General features: G+C 44.8%; 1 protein-coding gene across 2 annotated transcripts in view; it reads left to right on the plus strand.

The window, feature by feature from the left end:
• The window catches only part of LOC134945223 (multidrug resistance-associated protein 1-like), a 337,654-nt gene that overhangs the window by 238,298 nt on the left and 82,836 nt on the right, over positions 1–16,520 (plus strand). For both annotated transcript variants that reach the window (XM_063934380.1, XM_063934379.1), the window contains exons 18-22: positions 6,709–6,885; positions 7,067–7,234; positions 7,916–8,102; positions 8,253–8,298; positions 13,233–13,326. In XM_063934380.1, coding sequence (XP_063790450.1) covers positions 6,709–6,885; positions 7,067–7,234; positions 7,916–8,102; positions 8,253–8,298; positions 13,233–13,326 — 672 coding nt within the window. The remainder of the gene's footprint in view (positions 1–6,708; positions 6,886–7,066; positions 7,235–7,915; positions 8,103–8,252; positions 8,299–13,232; positions 13,327–16,520) is intronic.

Raw genomic sequence — 16,520 nt, forward strand, 5'->3', positions numbered from 1 at the left:
ACCATTATAATCAGAGATCAGATAGGAGGAATTTTGAGCCACACCCATGATAGGTAGTCAAGAAAGGTGATCATACGACGGATGGTAAGCCTGAGGTAACGGTTAATAAAGTGGGAGGTCATTCACTGAAGACACAGGAATGACCAGGTGAAAAGTTGTAAATGTATTTGTGAAAAATGTTTTTTCTCTCTCTCTCTATCCCCATCTCTGACTAGTAGCGGTAAGAATTCACACATTGCATATCCACTTGGTCCTTGCAGAAGTCTACCAAACCCCAGCATGACCTCCGCCACAATGTATTTCTGGCCAGATACAGACAGTGGAGTAATGCAGGTGCTGGTGGGGAGGGACTGCTCAAGGAGACCATTAGACACATAGATATGACAGCCTAATAAGTCTGACAATGTTTTTCTAATGCTAACAATGTTTTCTTAATGTTGACAATGTTTAAAAATGCTTTGTTTCTCTTTTCTTATTGATGGTTATTGTCGAGTTATGTAATGTATATATGCACATGAATTGTTCTCTATCTCTTTTGTTTTTTTTTGTTGTCTCTCTCTTCCCACTCATGTTTCCATGGTTTAAAGATGCTATGTCACCCCTCAGTTGGACCAATGGTAATGCCAGATTTTTGCTCCTTACAGAAAGATCGTCGGTTGGGAAGGAATATTGCATCACCAGAATGTTCGTTTGGAAGACTGAGAGACAGCACCTTTGAGAGGACAGCAGAACAAGAAGAACAACAAGACGAGAGAACTTATTATCGTAACGAGTTCTCTCCCCCTCAAACTGATTTTCTTATACCCCCATTACAAATTTCTTCTTTTCTCCTCCTGTAAGATGGACTTGCCCCAAGAGACTGTGATATGGATTTTCCCGTTAACCATGATGTTGACCAGAGCAGTCTGTTTCGGTGAGAGTACCAGTGAGGTCGAGAAAGGATCCAGAAAGGTTCTGATGACTGAGACGGAGGTGTAAATTTCCAATAGCAACCCAATCACCAAGCAAAGGCGAGTACCGGGCACGATCTAACAACCATGTTATTTGTAAACAATTGTGAAGGATTGTTAGTTCAAAAAGAAAACTGTATCTGTAGGCTCGGTAGCAATAATGCCAATCCAGTTTTAATAACCATATGGACCGGCATCCATTGAGTGACTATCACTCCTTAGTGGGTAGCGTGTTAAATGAGACAGATTGTTGGGTATGCTCTCAAGTACCTCAGGGTCATAGCAAATCAGGGCTAGTACCATTTCCTTTAACGTTAGGGGAGGTACTTGAGCTAAGTGGTGGGAGACCGGTGGACAGGAGGTTTAATATCTCCAGCCCTCCTAGCTTGAAGCTCCACCAATACCATGTGGATAGGTCCCTCTTATGTTTCAACATCTCCAATCCCCGTAAGCCGGGAAATTGGGAAGTGTCATGGAGCAACCTTACCATGACCTTCTCACACAGAGCAGATAGAATGCCTACAGATACAGAGCTTGTACGCCACATAGCCAGTAGAGGAAAATCTTTCCGTTATAGATACACCCTAGGAAATAGAATTACTAGAGTTGGAGAAGTATCACCAGGATACTGTGCACATATCGTACAGTCTGATACGTGCATTAAGCAGATGGAAGAATTAGGGTCAGGAGATTTCACATGGAAGGTTTGTAATATGGTAATGTCCTTACAAAATGAAGGACATACACCGTGGTGCCCAAGCTCCTTATACTCACACTCATTACGAGCACCGAGTTAAAAGACAACTGTCAGAAAGGTTAGAGCATCCGGCCTCTGATCTTATCCATGAATCCACCGGGATTCAGGTTCTGGTAGCGTTAGATTTCACTCGCACCGCTCGGGGAGTGATGAATTATGAGCTTGAGGAGTGAGGAAACTGTAATTAACCTGGATTTGATTTATGACCCAATGATAGAAACCATGATGTGATGAAAATGCGATTATAAGGTCCGTTTCTTTCACCTGTTTTTCTGCTTTTCCCCAAGATACAAAGACCCCCTTGGACGAGGAAGTTGACGAGACGCTATACAGACAACAGACAAGCACCAAAGATGAAGTTTTGACCACTTGAGAAATGGACATTTGATGAACTTTGCCATGGATCCCCAGTTTCCCTAGTATTCTTAAACTCACGCTAGCCCAACATTTTTGTAAATCTGATGGCACTGACAAAGCTATTTGCTCATGCCCAAGGAGCAATACAGCGCAAAGAAGACGACTCTCAACAGATACCGAACAAAACTTCAACAACAGATGTACATTTCCCTGACATAGAATACCACCGCATTTACCGTAATTATGTCTTTTCTTCATTTCTACAACCCTCAGGTAATAACACACATAGTATAGGGAATACAGGCACAGATATCAGCAATCACATATTCCCCCATTCATGTATCATCAACTAAAATGTGCTCCCCATTCTGTTCAAAAGCCGAAAAGAGCTCGGTAAAGTTTGACAGCCCATCCACAGACCTGTACCACGGGATAAGAAGGAATTCAAATGTATACTTCGCAATACCTCGAAGCTTGATTTACCACACGTACGGCACGATGATACATGACCCTCCAAACATGGACTCATACACACATACTTCTGCTATCTCACTAGGTCATACCCTCTTCACACCTACTCCTCTCTTCTTCCTTACCCAACCATGGAAATGAATTAACCCCTGACTTATATTTTTCTCCTTTTTGAAATGTTTTGAAGGTGGCAGTTATTATTGACTGCCAAAGGGTGGACTGTCAAAGTCAGAAAAATATCCCTATACACGCTGCCATATTTGCACCTCACGCTGGTCCGCGCTGCGCATGCGTGCGCTTTCCCGTGATAGCGCATACCCGCTGATGCGTGCACCCGCTCGCATCGGTATGCGTATTTACGGTAAGGAGTATGTAGTCGTAGCGTGCGACCCAATCGTTACATATTTTCACAATTAATGTAGTTTGTAGACCATGGTCCCTTTGATAGATTCTGAAAGTTTGGTTAATATAGAATGTCCCTGAACGGAGGAATCCCTCTTTGTATTGTAGGAAGGGTCTAACAGGAATCATACAGCAGTGTTTGGTACCCATCGGAAGGGTATTTAAATAGCAATATTCCGGTGTTGGTTTGGAGCGTATTAATCGCTCGTGCGAATAGTTATGGACATAAGAAGTTATGTCCATTTATTATTATTTGTTCTTACTTAGTCATGCACCTGAACAGTGGAGACAGGTATCAGTGGGTCTCAAATGGCTCTTTGACCTCAGAGATCCCCCAAACAATAGTTTGCATGTTGGGAGGGCCTCATAACTTTACATGCATAAGGTAAGCACCGGAATAGTAATTGAAGATCAATTGTACTCCAAATCCGCAGACGGAGTACAATAGTCTTTAATTACACTGAGCTTTGAGACTCAATGAGGAGGGCCAACACCTGTGTTTACAAATGGGGCTGGATTTGTATACAGGAGAATGAGGGCTGAGATGTCATTGTCTCAACTGAAAGTGGACATCATGAATATAGAACAGAACCCAGACAGGATTCTGTTTTGTATTCGCCAAACAATAGCTCTCCAGAAGACAGGAATGTGTTAGTTATCACCCATGGTTTTGCATAACCAAGACCACTGATACAGCCCACCTGTATGAATCAACCTGTGACCTTTGTTATAATGCGAAGCCGAATTCCTGCGTCCAATGGACAATGAGATTGTAGGGACCATTAGATTGCATTGTGTGAGTAGCATAAAAGACGGGCCTGAGGCATCCAGCTTTCACTTCTCATCAAACGGTTCTCATTGCTGATAATCGGGAAGCTGGCTGTCCAGAAGCGCTTGCGATCGTTACCCTTGTGCGTAAGTTTCTCTCCGTAATCATTGTCTTTCTGTGAGCCATTTCTCTCATCTCTCTCCCTATCTCTCTCTCTCTCTCTCTCCGTCTCTCTCCATCTCTCTCTCTCTCTCTCCGTCTCTCTCTCTCTCTCCCTTCTCTTTTCTCCCATATCTCCCCTTGACTAGTATTGTATTGTATTGTATTAGATCGGTATTGTATTGTATTTCTAGTGTAGCTATTTTGGTTAGGAAGTCTCTGTTATATTGTAGTGTATCATTTGTACTGTGATTCCTTTTTTGCAAGTATATTAGTTATAATACATATAATAGGCTTTGGACCCTAAACAAGTATCTGTGTATTTTCTCATAAGTATAGTGTGTTCACGAGCGTCGGTGACGCTCAAGCAGCTTTGTAGTTAAAACAGGTTACACAAGGTTGCACTTACACCCTGTCCTCACATTAAGGTATACTGTGCATTTTATTGTCAAAGATATAGATATCAAGGTTTAGCGTTGTGAGCGTCTGCGCCGCTGGTGACCTCCTCGTGGTCTCAAGCGTCCGCTACGCCATAGCGAAGCATTACGTTTGTCTATAGCCAATAGCGTGCCTGCCTGTGATCATTTACTCGTGAGTAAACGTGACGCCTGAGCGTCTCGATCACGGCTAAGCGATCGATACGCAAATAGCGTACCTTTACGGTACTTCTCACGCATTCAGCGTACAGTGTTCTTAGACCTCATAAAGGGTTGTTTATACGATAAAGCAATCCAACAGGCTTTGTCAGGGGGTACGACCCCGAGAGTGGAGCGAGAGAAAGCTATAAAGGAAGCTATAAAGAAAGGTGAAAAGGGAGGGGGAAGAGGCCAATAGTAAGACCGTGGGACAGACGATGTAAATCAGAAGCAAGGAGGAAACTAGGGAGGTGGGATAAACTAGTGCTGAGAAAAAGAGGAGATGTAATGTGGAAAAGGGAAAGAGCCAGGGCTATGGCCATGCTTTTCCATTCCATGCATGGTGCTTCATTATTTCATTCATAGCTCTGCCCCCTCTGTGTGCTTATAATATAGTGTGCTTCTAGTACTGCCATTCCACTTTTTTTCCTTATTTGATTCATTGTTTGCTACGGAGGGCACCCGGACTTGTCATACTATACTGAGAGTGCCGGGCATTTTCTCATCATTTCACAAACGTGGCTGGCCTACGAATAAGCAAACCTTGGCCAGATGGATTAGAATGGTGGTTGCATAAGCTTATGCGCAGGCTGGTCTCCCAGCTCCTGCTGCTATTAATGCCTATTCTACTCGGTCTGTTGGACTTTCTTGGGCGGCCCGCCACGGCTCGTCCGCAGAACAGTTGTGCAAGGCACCTACGTGGTTCTCTGTGAACACGTTTATTAGGCTTTATGCCTTTGATACTTACGCCTCCCAGGATGCTTCCTTTGGATGCCAGGTTCTCATACCCGCTAAGGCGCGTCCCCTCCCTTGAGGAACTGCTTTAGGGCATCCCAGAGTTTTCCCTGTGGAAACCAATGTAACCTTCTGCAGAAATGGAGAGTTATGGTAGACTTACCATTGTTTACTCTCTTTCTGCGAGGTACATTGGGTTCCACAGGGCGCCCACTCTGACGCACCTAGCTTCTATGAGTTTGTATGGCATTAGCCTCTGGTACCTTCTCCTGTTGTGAGACTGTGGTTCTATGTGACTAACATCTACCTTCTCTCTTACCTGCTCCTGCATTGAACAAAGAAAAATAGACCCTTTGTGCGCTTAAATACTAATAGCAGCCCTTGGAGACCAGAGGAACCTTTCACCGTGATTCACAATAATGTAATAGAAACAATGGATGTGGCACCACGTGGCGCTATATAATACCCTCAGATTGGAAGAACCTTACACAATGGAGTCTGATTATATTCTCACACCAAAACACTTCAAATTGTATGGTCCGATGTCCGAAAGCGCTAAAGCATGGAGTTGGTGAGGACGAGGACGTACAGACGGGAGCTGTGGTCTGTGTGCGGCTGGAGACGGCATCTCATTAGGACTTTGCAGTGAATATTCTCGGCAACAGCTCTCCTGTGCAAGAGTCCTTCTGATCCTCTACATGTTGTTTTTTATCTTATGTCTGTGAGTGCATTCCTTATTAAATCTCTTTGTTTTTTAAGACGTTAGTGCACTATTGCCTTGTTTCTTTTTTTAAGCCATCCATTAAGGAGATTTGTTCCATTGAGTGACAGCGGCTATCTCAGCATCTCTGATTATCTACATGCAATATCAAAACCGCCTTATGTTAGTGGTACCATACAATTTGAAGTGTTTTGGTGTTAAAACAGAGTTGCACTATGTTTTGTGTGTTCTTTTTTGCATTTTAGAAATCTGTATGCACCATATGAACCTTACCATCTATGAGAATATAATCAGACTCCATTGTGTAAGGTTCTTCCAATCTGAGGGTATTATATAGCGCCACGTGGTGCCACATCCATTGTTTCTACTGCTCCTGCATTGGACTGGTTAATGAAACTGAGCTCACAGTGCGTGGAGGCAGGATTATAGTGGAGGCCCCAATGCATCATGGGACAGCTTAAAGCTTTAGCCTGTTGGTGCCTCTGGATCAAGATCCACTCTACACCTCGATGTTTCCCTGTGGAACACAATGTACCTCGCAGAAAGAGATTTAACAATGGTAAGTCTACCATAACTCCTTTTTCAGATTTGTGTTCACTTTTTGGGTATATTAACTAGAAATTAGTGGAGTAAATAGTTCACAAAGGTGCATTTAATCTTTATGTATCTTTTATAATGACTTGTTTTATTTGCTATCATTGTTACTTGTGGTATTCTATTTCCTCTATAAAGTCTTCTAATCTCCCATGTAGGGTTCTGTAGCTTATGTCCCACAACAAACCTGGATTCCAAATGCCACCTTTAAAGAAAATGTTCTGTTTGGAAGACCATTAGACAAAGACTGGTACGAAACTGTTATTCGGGCTTGTGCATTGCTGCCTGACCTCAAAATTCTTTCTGGGGGAGAAAACACAGAAATAGGGGAAAAAGTAAGTATCCTCTCTGAAGAGGAAAATAAAATCATGTAGAATGGACTATGGATAAGTTCCTAAGCATTGTGTGCCACCTTAATATGTTTCTGGATGACTGCCACCTAAAGATTAAGTTTAACCATGGTGTATTAGTAAATGTTTGCAATGTATTTATGTCTCAAGTGTCCTATTTTGCTAGGGTGTAAACTTATCTGGAGGCCAGAAGCAGAGGATAAGCATTGCCCGAGCCGTATACAGGAAATGTGATGTCTACTTGTTGGATGATCCTCTGTCTGCTGTAGATGCTCATGTAGGACAACATCTGTTTGAACACGTCATTGGACCCAATGGTTTGCTCAAGGGGAAAGTAAGCTTATTTACATAATTTCATAAAGTGCAACATGTTAGCTAAAGCTCAAATTGTGACAAGAAAAATTAGTTGAACATATAATGGGAAACTAAGGGGTAAATTTACTAATTTACTAAGATGGAAGTTCTATTTAAGATGGGATGTTGCCCATAGCAACCATTATTAAGAAAGTTCGATAAATCAGAATGAGGAAAATAAATAATTGCTGCTGTCCAGTGATAATTTCATTCAATGTTAGGATTGATAACCAGTTTATTGAGGATGAAAATGCCAGGGGCAATGTGGTGAAAGATGGAGGTAGTTTTGCATATAAATTTAGTTTGTTTTAACCATGGTGCCTTATGTAACAGAAAGCCAGTTTATCCGGAGATCCCAAGCCCCAAGGATTTCAGGCAATAATAGATCCAATACATAGTTAAATTCTGTGCGTTAAATTATGTTTTTGGGACGTAGTCATGGAAACTGTCAGATTCGACTTGTAATGCCTACACTAATCTGCCCTTAATTTTATATTTGATTGTTTGCATTCAGGAGTTAAGTCATTTTATGTGGACTTTTCTTGTGTACATACAAGCAGACAGACTGGTTAGCCATTTACAGACATTTCTACTCATTTAGCCTACACATAAAAAGTGTGCTATGTCACATATGTCTCATTCAAGTGTCGTCTTCTTTTAGACACGTGTTCTTGTCACCCACGGAATTGGTTTCCTGCCCCAAGTAGACATGATTGTAGTACTGACTGACGGCAAAATCTCTGAAATCGGCACATACACTGAGCTCCTAGAGAAGAATGGAGCTTTTTCGGATTTTCTTCAAACATATTCTCTTAATCCTGCGCAAAGTGAGGAGTCCCAAGAGCAATGTAAGATTTTTGGTTTTTGAAAAATGCTTATAACATCACAGATAAGTATTGTGGTTCCAGCAGATCAGGGAATGTAATTTATAAGTTTTTTTATGTTGTCTTCCAACATAAACTTGGTTTGCTATTATACCATGTCATTATTCTCTGCAGGCTCGACTGTAGAAATCAACAAAAAAGAGCATGACAATTCCACAAGGTAAGTTACAGCATGAGCTTACTGATGTTTTCTCATACGTCCTAGAGGATGCTGGGGTCACATCAAGAACCATGGGTATAGACGGGATCCGCACGAGCCATGGGCAATTTAAGACTTTGAATGGGTGTGAACTGGCTCCTCCCTCTGCCCCTCCTCCAGACTCCAGTTTAGAATCTGTGCCCAGGCAGACTGGATGCACTCTGAGGAGCTCTACTGAGTTTCTCTGAAAATACTTTTATGTTAGGTTTTTTATTTTCAGGGAGAACTGCTGGCAACAGTCTCCCTGCCTCATGGGACTTAGGGGAGAGACGTCAGACCTACTTCTGTGAGTTTCAAGACTCTACTTCTTTGGCTACAGGACACCATTAGCTCCTGAGGGTTTGATCACTAGGTACGCCTAGGGGTTCATTCCCAGAGCCGGCCGTCACCCCCCTTGCAGAGCCAGAAGTCAGAAGACAGGTGAGTAGAAGAAGAAAAGAAGACTTCAGTGACAGCTTATGAGGTACCGCACAGCGATCGCACGCTGTGCGCCATGCTCCCACACACAACAGCACTACAGCCCCTTGGGCAGTATATAAACCTCAAAAATAAGACTGGCAAGAGGGGACATAGGTGCCTAGGCACTGTCCTAACCCCCGCCAGTATAAAGATTTAGTTGAAAAAAGCGGGACTGAAGCGCGCCATTGAGGGGGCGGGGCTTAGTCCTCTCAGCTCACACAGCTCAGCGCCATTTTCTATGCATGACACGCTGGTCCTTCCTCACAAAAACGGGAGGGGGGACACAGAAATATTGGTGCAATATATATATATATATATATATATATATATATATATATATATAGATATATATTTTTTTTTTTTATATAAAAGCGCTGCAGGTCTGGGGCATTCCTTAGTGTTTCAGAACCGGTGATTAGGCGCTGGGTTGTGGCCTGGCAAGTTTCCTCTGTGTCTCTCTGACAGACTTTACTGTGGGTCTGTCCCCTATATGCCCAGTGTGTCGGTGGGTGTTTGGTACACGTGTGTCGGCATGTCTGAGGCCGAGTGCTCCTCCCACAAACGGCTGTGGGAGTGACCCTGTCGGCACCGCTGGCTCCTGATGGTACTTGGTACATGTGTGTCGACACGTCGGGGGCTGAATGTTTTCCCCAAGAGAAAACGATATTAGGGACACAGACGTGTGTGGGTGGCCATGTAGGCACCACCAATATCCGACTGGGTAAAAAATTTGCATATCAGAAAGGGTGTATATATATATATATATATATATATATATATATAGGTTGCATAACTCTGTGTCCCAAACACAGACGTAGAAATATCTATATTGTCAGCCCTGACAATATGGTTTCAAATCCTCATGAGGATTCTGATTGTTTATTTCTTCTCCCGCCGCGGACAGAATAAAGTGGGAGTCGCACCCTGTTCTGTACGGGGCCCTGTCACAAATTCAGCGGATCGTATGCAGGAAGCTACGTTATATTCTAGTTATGTGTCCACGACTACGTTAGTTAGTCCTGCCATTACATGCGCATGGGGGAGTAGTAGTATTCAAATATGGTCGGGTACCTTGTCATCCGATGTAGATACCCTGGGGAGAGATGGGATACTCCTTATGTTGGGTCATATCAAGGACACTGCAGCATACTTTCGTGCGACTGCAAGGGATATAGGACTCTTGGATTCACGGGCCAATTCCATGGCGGTCTCGGCTAGGACCAAGGGTACATACTGGAGTTTCCAGACGTTTCCCCTCACCAATTTTTCAAATTACCGATTATCCTCCGGACGGGGAGGTAGTATGCGATGCAATACAAAGGTTGTATCATGATCAGGTCATTGGCCTGGTTTCCCCTGTCACAACAGGGAGAAGGCTTTTATTCAAGCCTCTTCGTGGTCCCGAAGCCAGACGGCTCGGTCAGACCAATCCTAAATCTGAAATCCCTTAATTTCTACTTAAAGAAATTCAAATCCAAGATGGAATCTCTCAGGGCAGTGATTTCGAATCTGGAAAAAGGAGTTTTTTGTTTTTTTTCATGGTCTCTGTAGACATAACGGAGGCCTAATTACATTTTCCTCCTCATTAGGCTTACCTAAGGTTTGCAATTCAGGGTTGTCATTACCAATTTCAGACGTTGCCGTTTGGTCTGTCCACGGCTCCAAGGATTTTCACCAGGGTGATGGCGGTAATGATGGTTCTCCGTCGCTAGTAAGTAGTCACAATTTTCCCGTACTGGGACGGTCTCCTGATAACGGCGAGTTCAAGGAACCAGTTGGTGCAAAACATTGCACTCTCCCTGACAGTTCTTCAACAACATGGTTGGCTCCTGAACTTGCCGGAATCACTGTTGGTCCCAACAACGCGGTTGTCGGTTTTGGGAATAATGCTAGAGACAGAACTACAGAGAGTTTTTTCTTCCAGGGGAAAAGACTCTGGAGATCCAGAGTCTGGTCAAACAAATTCCGAGACCAGCAAGAGTGTCAATTCATCAATACATTCGGTTGCTGGAAAAGATGGTTGCGGCCTACGAGGCGACTCAGTTTGGCAGGTTCCACGCCAGGGTGTTCCAGTGGGGCCTGTTGGACAAGTGCTCCGGTTCCCACCTACACATACACCGGAGGATAATCCTGTCTTCCAAGACCAGAATCTCACTCCTGTGGTGGCTGCGCAGTTCTCACCTCCTAGAGGAGTGCAGGTTTGAGATCCAGGACTGGATCCTATCGACCACGGATGCAAGCCTCCGAGGTGGGGGGGCAGTCACACAGGGGGAAAACTTCCAAGGAAGATGGTCAAGTTAGGAAACTTGTCACCACATAAACGGTCTAGAGTCGAGGGCCGTTTACAACGGTTTTCTACAGACGAAAAGCAGAACAGCAATGGCAGAAACCACAAGGATTTTCCGCTAGGTGGAAAAACATACAAGCTCTCTGTCGGCGATGTTCGTTCCAAGAGTGGACAACTGAGAAGCGGACTTCCTCAGCAGACACGATCTCCATCCAGGAGAGGGGAGACCTCCTCCAAGTAGTCTTCGAAGAGGTGACATGTCTTTGGGATTTCCTCAAGTAGGAATGATGGCATCTCGTCTCAACAATAAGCTTCAGAGTTCCAGGTCAAGGGACCCTCAAACAGGAACAGTGAATGCACTGGTGACACCGTGGGTGTTTTCAGTCGGTATATGTATTCCCTACATTTTCTCTCATTCCAAAAGTTCTGGGATCATAAAAAGGAAATTTGAGCGTGCCTCATGGTCCCAGACTGGCCAAGGAGAGCTTAGTATCCAGTTCTCAGGAATTACATAGGAGATCCCTGGCTTATTTTCCTTTGCACGAGGACCTGTTGAGGCAGGGGCCGTGCGTGTATTAGGACTTACCGCGGCTACGTTTGACGACATGGCGGTTGACCGCAAAATCCTAGTCTGTAAGGGTATTCCCACGGAATTAGTTCTCCACATTTATTCGGGCTAGAAAAGGGGTAACGTCTAAACATTACTACCGTATTTGGAGAAAATAAGTTTAACTTGGTGTGAATCCAAGAAGACTCCTACGGCAGAGTTTTCAGCTAAGACGTTTTCTCCATTTTCTACAAGCAGGTGTGGATGCGGGCCTAAACTTGGGCTCAATTAAAATCGGCCTTAGCGGGTTTCTTTTAGAATAAATTGGACTCCCTTCCAGAAGTTCAGACTGTCGTGAAGGACTTGTTGCACATCCAACCTCCATTTGTGCCCCAGTGGCACCATGGGATCTTAATGGGGTGTCGCAGTTCCTTCAATCACATTGGTTTGAACCTTTAAGTAACGAGGAGTGAAGTTCTTCACTTGGAAAGTGATCGTCAGGTTGGCCTTGGCATACGCAAGGCAAGTGTCAGAGTTAGCGGCCTGGTCTCACAAGAGACCTTATTTGATCATCCATGAAGATAGAGCAGAGTTGGAAACTCGTCAACAATTTCTACCGAAGGTGGTTTCTTCTTTCCACGCCTTCGCTGAGTCGAAGTCTCTGCATGTGGTCAGAGTTTTGAAAATTTATGTCGCCAGGACGGCTCCGTTTAGGAACACAGGCTCTGTTTGTTCTCTTTGCTCCCAACAAGATTGGGTGTTCTGCTTCCAAGCAGACCGTTGCACGCTGGATCTGTGGTACGATTCAGCATGCTCATTTCACGGCAGGATTGCCGTTACCGAAATAGGTGAAGGCCCAGTCTACTAGAAAGGTGGGCTCGTCCGGGGCGGTTGACCGGGGAGTCTCGGCATTGCAACTTTGCCGAGCAGCCTTTTAGCAAACAATTTGGCTAAGTAATACAGTTTAATACCTTGGCCGAGGTTCACCTCACGTTTGGTCATTCGGTACTGCAGAGTCATCCGCACTCTCCCGCCCATTCTAGAGCTTTGGTATAACCCCATGGTTCTTGATGTGACCCCAGCATCCTCTAGGACGTATGAGAAAATAGGATTTTAATACCTACCGGTAAATCCTTTTCACTTATTCCGTAGAGGATGCTGGGCGCCCGTCCCAGTGTGTACTATATATGCAGTAATTATTTGTGGTTACACACATGTTGTGTTACGTTTCTTGTCAGCCAGGTGCTGCAATTGTTCATGCCGTTGGCTTGTATTCTGTGGAATGCCACGTTCTGCGGCATGCTTGAGGTGTGAGCTGGTAAGATGCTCACCGTGGTTTAACAATAAATCCTTTCCTCGAAATGTCCGTCTCCCCGGGCACAGTTCCTATAACTGGAGTCTGGAGGAGGGGCATAGAGGGAGGAGCCAGTTCACACCCATTCAAAGTCTTAAAGTGCTTATGTCTCCTGCGGATCCCGTCTATACCCATGGTTCTTGATGTGACCCTAGCATCCTCTACGGACTAAGAGAAAAGGATTTACTGGTAGGTATTAAAATCCTATTTTCTGTAGTAAAAAGGAGAAAAACCTCTTCTATTCGCAGGAAGGAAATTTACACGGAGACAGATGACGAGGTTAACGAAGGGGATGCAGATGCCGGAAAACTCACCGAAGCCGATGTTGCTCTCACGGGCAGGGTAATAACACATGAATTATACATTAAGTCCAGTCTGCACAGCATTTGCATGGGAGCAATTCCTTACAAGCAAATAGCTTATGGACCTATATGTGCACAGGGTAGAGAATTAGTAAATGTAAAAGAACACACACACATACAGTGATGAATAGTTTAAAAGCACAGTTAACCCACACAGAGCCCCCTAGGGAGAGACAGAGTATGATGGAGCCAGCCACACAGCGCCCTTATAGCTAATTATATTGTAGCTGCGTCGCAAACTAAGCATTTGTAATAAAGGCTCAGTATTCTAGTACTGCTCCCCCCCTTCCCCCTTTGCTATGACCCTCTGGTACCGCTGAGGCGAGCTGGAGTCTTTGTGCAGGGGCTGCTCTTCCCTGTCAGTCTGTCTGTGTAGAGCTGCAGAGGGAAAATGGCGCTGGTGAGCTGCTGGATCTGCTCATAGTGAAGCCCCGCCCCCGTAATGGTGCTCGGTCTTCCCGGTTTTTTATACTGGCTGAGGTATGTTTGTTGCTTAACAGTGGGTTAGTACCCCTGTAAGCTAGTCTGCCAGTGTGGGTATTTCAGTAGTGGCTCAGCGCGCCCCTCACAGCGGGACACACGCACTGCATGTCACCCTGAGCCCTGGAGCGCAGCCTGCATGTCAGAGCTGCGCTCCATACCCTTATGCTGCCATTGAAGCCGGTGACCCGCTAACCGGAACACCGGCCGTCTACTCACCACTCTTCTGGCTCTGTTAGGGGTGGCGGCGTGCTGCGGGTCTGTACGCTCGCCGTGGTGGGGCTTGCGAATAGGACCCTCAGGAGCTCAGTGTCCTGTCAGTGGGGAATGGGACCATTAACCCTGGAGGAGGTTGGGCCGTCCCCCCCCACTAAGTCCCACGAAGCAGACAGGCTGTTGCCAAAAAGTAAGTGTGAAAAAAGAAAGAGTGGGAGCGCAGAATGAATCCAATATATTGTTTTATTTAAAATATTAATATGTCATCCACATAAAAATGCAGTACATGAACTAGCCTAAGAATAAACAATTGATATTATATAAATGTAAACGAGACTGCCATATCTCCTGAACAAATATGAATAAAAAACCTTTAATAAACCCTAGTTAGGGCTGCATTAATGCTTCATGAAAATCAGCCGTGCGTCCACGAGCTGAAATGATTATAAAAAGGAGACTGATAAAAAGTGCCTCTGTTATAAGTCACTGTCCTCCTTATACACAATAGAATCTCATTGGTAGAGAGTGTCCCAGTACTGGACTTGCGGACAACCGTGCTGTAGTATTGTGTGGCAAATGGATAGTGATGGTCAAATTCACTTTGTGGTATATCACCTGATGTAGAAGCCTCTCCGTCAAAGGCGCTGTACTGAGCCGGGTTTGCAGCGGCTCTGTGCAGTGAACGTACAGCTGGTCTCGTCACCGGTGAACCATCCAGATGAACACGGTTGTTTAATTCTGCTGAAGGATGCTGTACCAGTCTGGATATGCAACAGTGTAAAAAGACTGGAGCAGCAGATTCTCCGGCCGCTGGTGGAAAAATCCGTATTAATTGCGGCTACGGTCCACTCGATGCATGCGGCTCACAGGGTGTCAGGAGAATATAGCAGTCCAAATGAGGTCCTTCAAAGGAGTACCTTAACGCGTTTCTCGGCCCACAACGCTGGCCGTTTCATCAGAAGGAAATGAAATACGGATTTTTCCACCAGCGGCCGGAGAATCTGCTGCTCCAGTCTTTTTACACTGTTGCATATCCAGACTGGTACAGCATCCTTCAGCAGAATTAAACAACCGTGTTCATCTGGATGGTTCACCGGTGACGAGACCAGCTGTACGTTCACTGCACAGAGCCGCTGCAAACCCGGCTCAGTACAGCGCCTTTGACGGAGAGGCTTCTACATCAGGTGATATACCACAAAGTGAATTTGACCATCACTATCCATTTGCCACACAATACTACAGCACGGTTGTCCGCAAGTCCAGTACTGGGACACTCTCTACCAATGAGATTCTATTGTGTATAAGGAGGACAGTGACTTATAACAGAGGCACTTTTTATCAGTCTCCTTTTTATAATCATTTCAGCTCGTGGACGCACGGCTGATTTTCATGAAGCATTAATGCAGCCCTAACTAGGGTTTATTAAAGGTTTTTTATTCATATTTGTTCAGGAGATATGGCAGTCTCGTTTACATTTATATAATATCAATTGTTTATTCTTAGGCTAGTTCATGTACTGCATTTTTATGTGGATGACATATTAATATTTTAAATAAAACAATATATTGGATTCATTCTGCGCTCCCACTCTTTCTTTTTTCACACTTACTTTGATCCATTGTTGGGGCAGCCCGCCCACAACTGGTGAGCAGCCGTCTGAATCCAACCACATATAGTGTGTGTATTGTAGAGCGCCAATCTTTTGTATATATTTTTGGTTTGTTGCCAAAAAGCGCTGTCTGAAAACAACAAACAGCAAAATAAATGCAGAAAACTCTTCAGGAGCTTCCCTAAACGTGACCGGCTCCTACGGGCACATTTTCTAAACTGAGTCTGGTAGGAGGGGCATAGCGGGAGGAGCCAGCCCACACTATCAAGGTCTTAAAGTGCCCATGGCTCCTAGTGGACCCGTCTATACCCATGGTACTAATGTGGATCCCAGTATCCTCTAGGACGTAAGAGAACATAGGATTTTAATACCTACCTGTAAATCATTTTCTCCTAGTCCGTAGAGGATGCTGGGGTCCACTTCAGTACCATGGGGTATAGACGGTTCCGCAGGAGCCATGGGCACTTTAAGACTTTTCAAGGGTGTGAACTGGCTCCTCCCTCTATGCCCCTCCTCCAGACCTCAGTTTTAGAAATGTGCCCAGGCAGACTGGATGCACTCCAGGGGAGCTCTACTGAATTTTTCTGAAAAGACTTATGTTAGGTTTTTTTATTTTCAGGGAGGACTGCTGGCTACAGTCTCCTTGCTTCGTGGGACTGAGGGGGCAGAAGTAGGAACCAACTTCCTAAAGAGTTTCATGACTCTGCTTCTGGCTGACAGGACACCATTAGCTCCTGAAGGGTACTGAACGCTAGCTGTGCCTAGATGCTCACTCCCACAGCACGCCGTCACCCCCCTCACAGTGCCAGAAGTCAGAAGACAGGTGAGTGTTAGAAGAGAGATCTTCAATCAAGGTGACGGCTAAAGGT

This window comes from Pseudophryne corroboree, chromosome 7 (assembly GCF_028390025.1).
Source record: "Pseudophryne corroboree isolate aPseCor3 chromosome 7, aPseCor3.hap2, whole genome shotgun sequence".
Classification (NCBI taxonomy): domain Eukaryota; kingdom Metazoa; phylum Chordata; class Amphibia; order Anura; family Myobatrachidae; genus Pseudophryne; species Pseudophryne corroboree.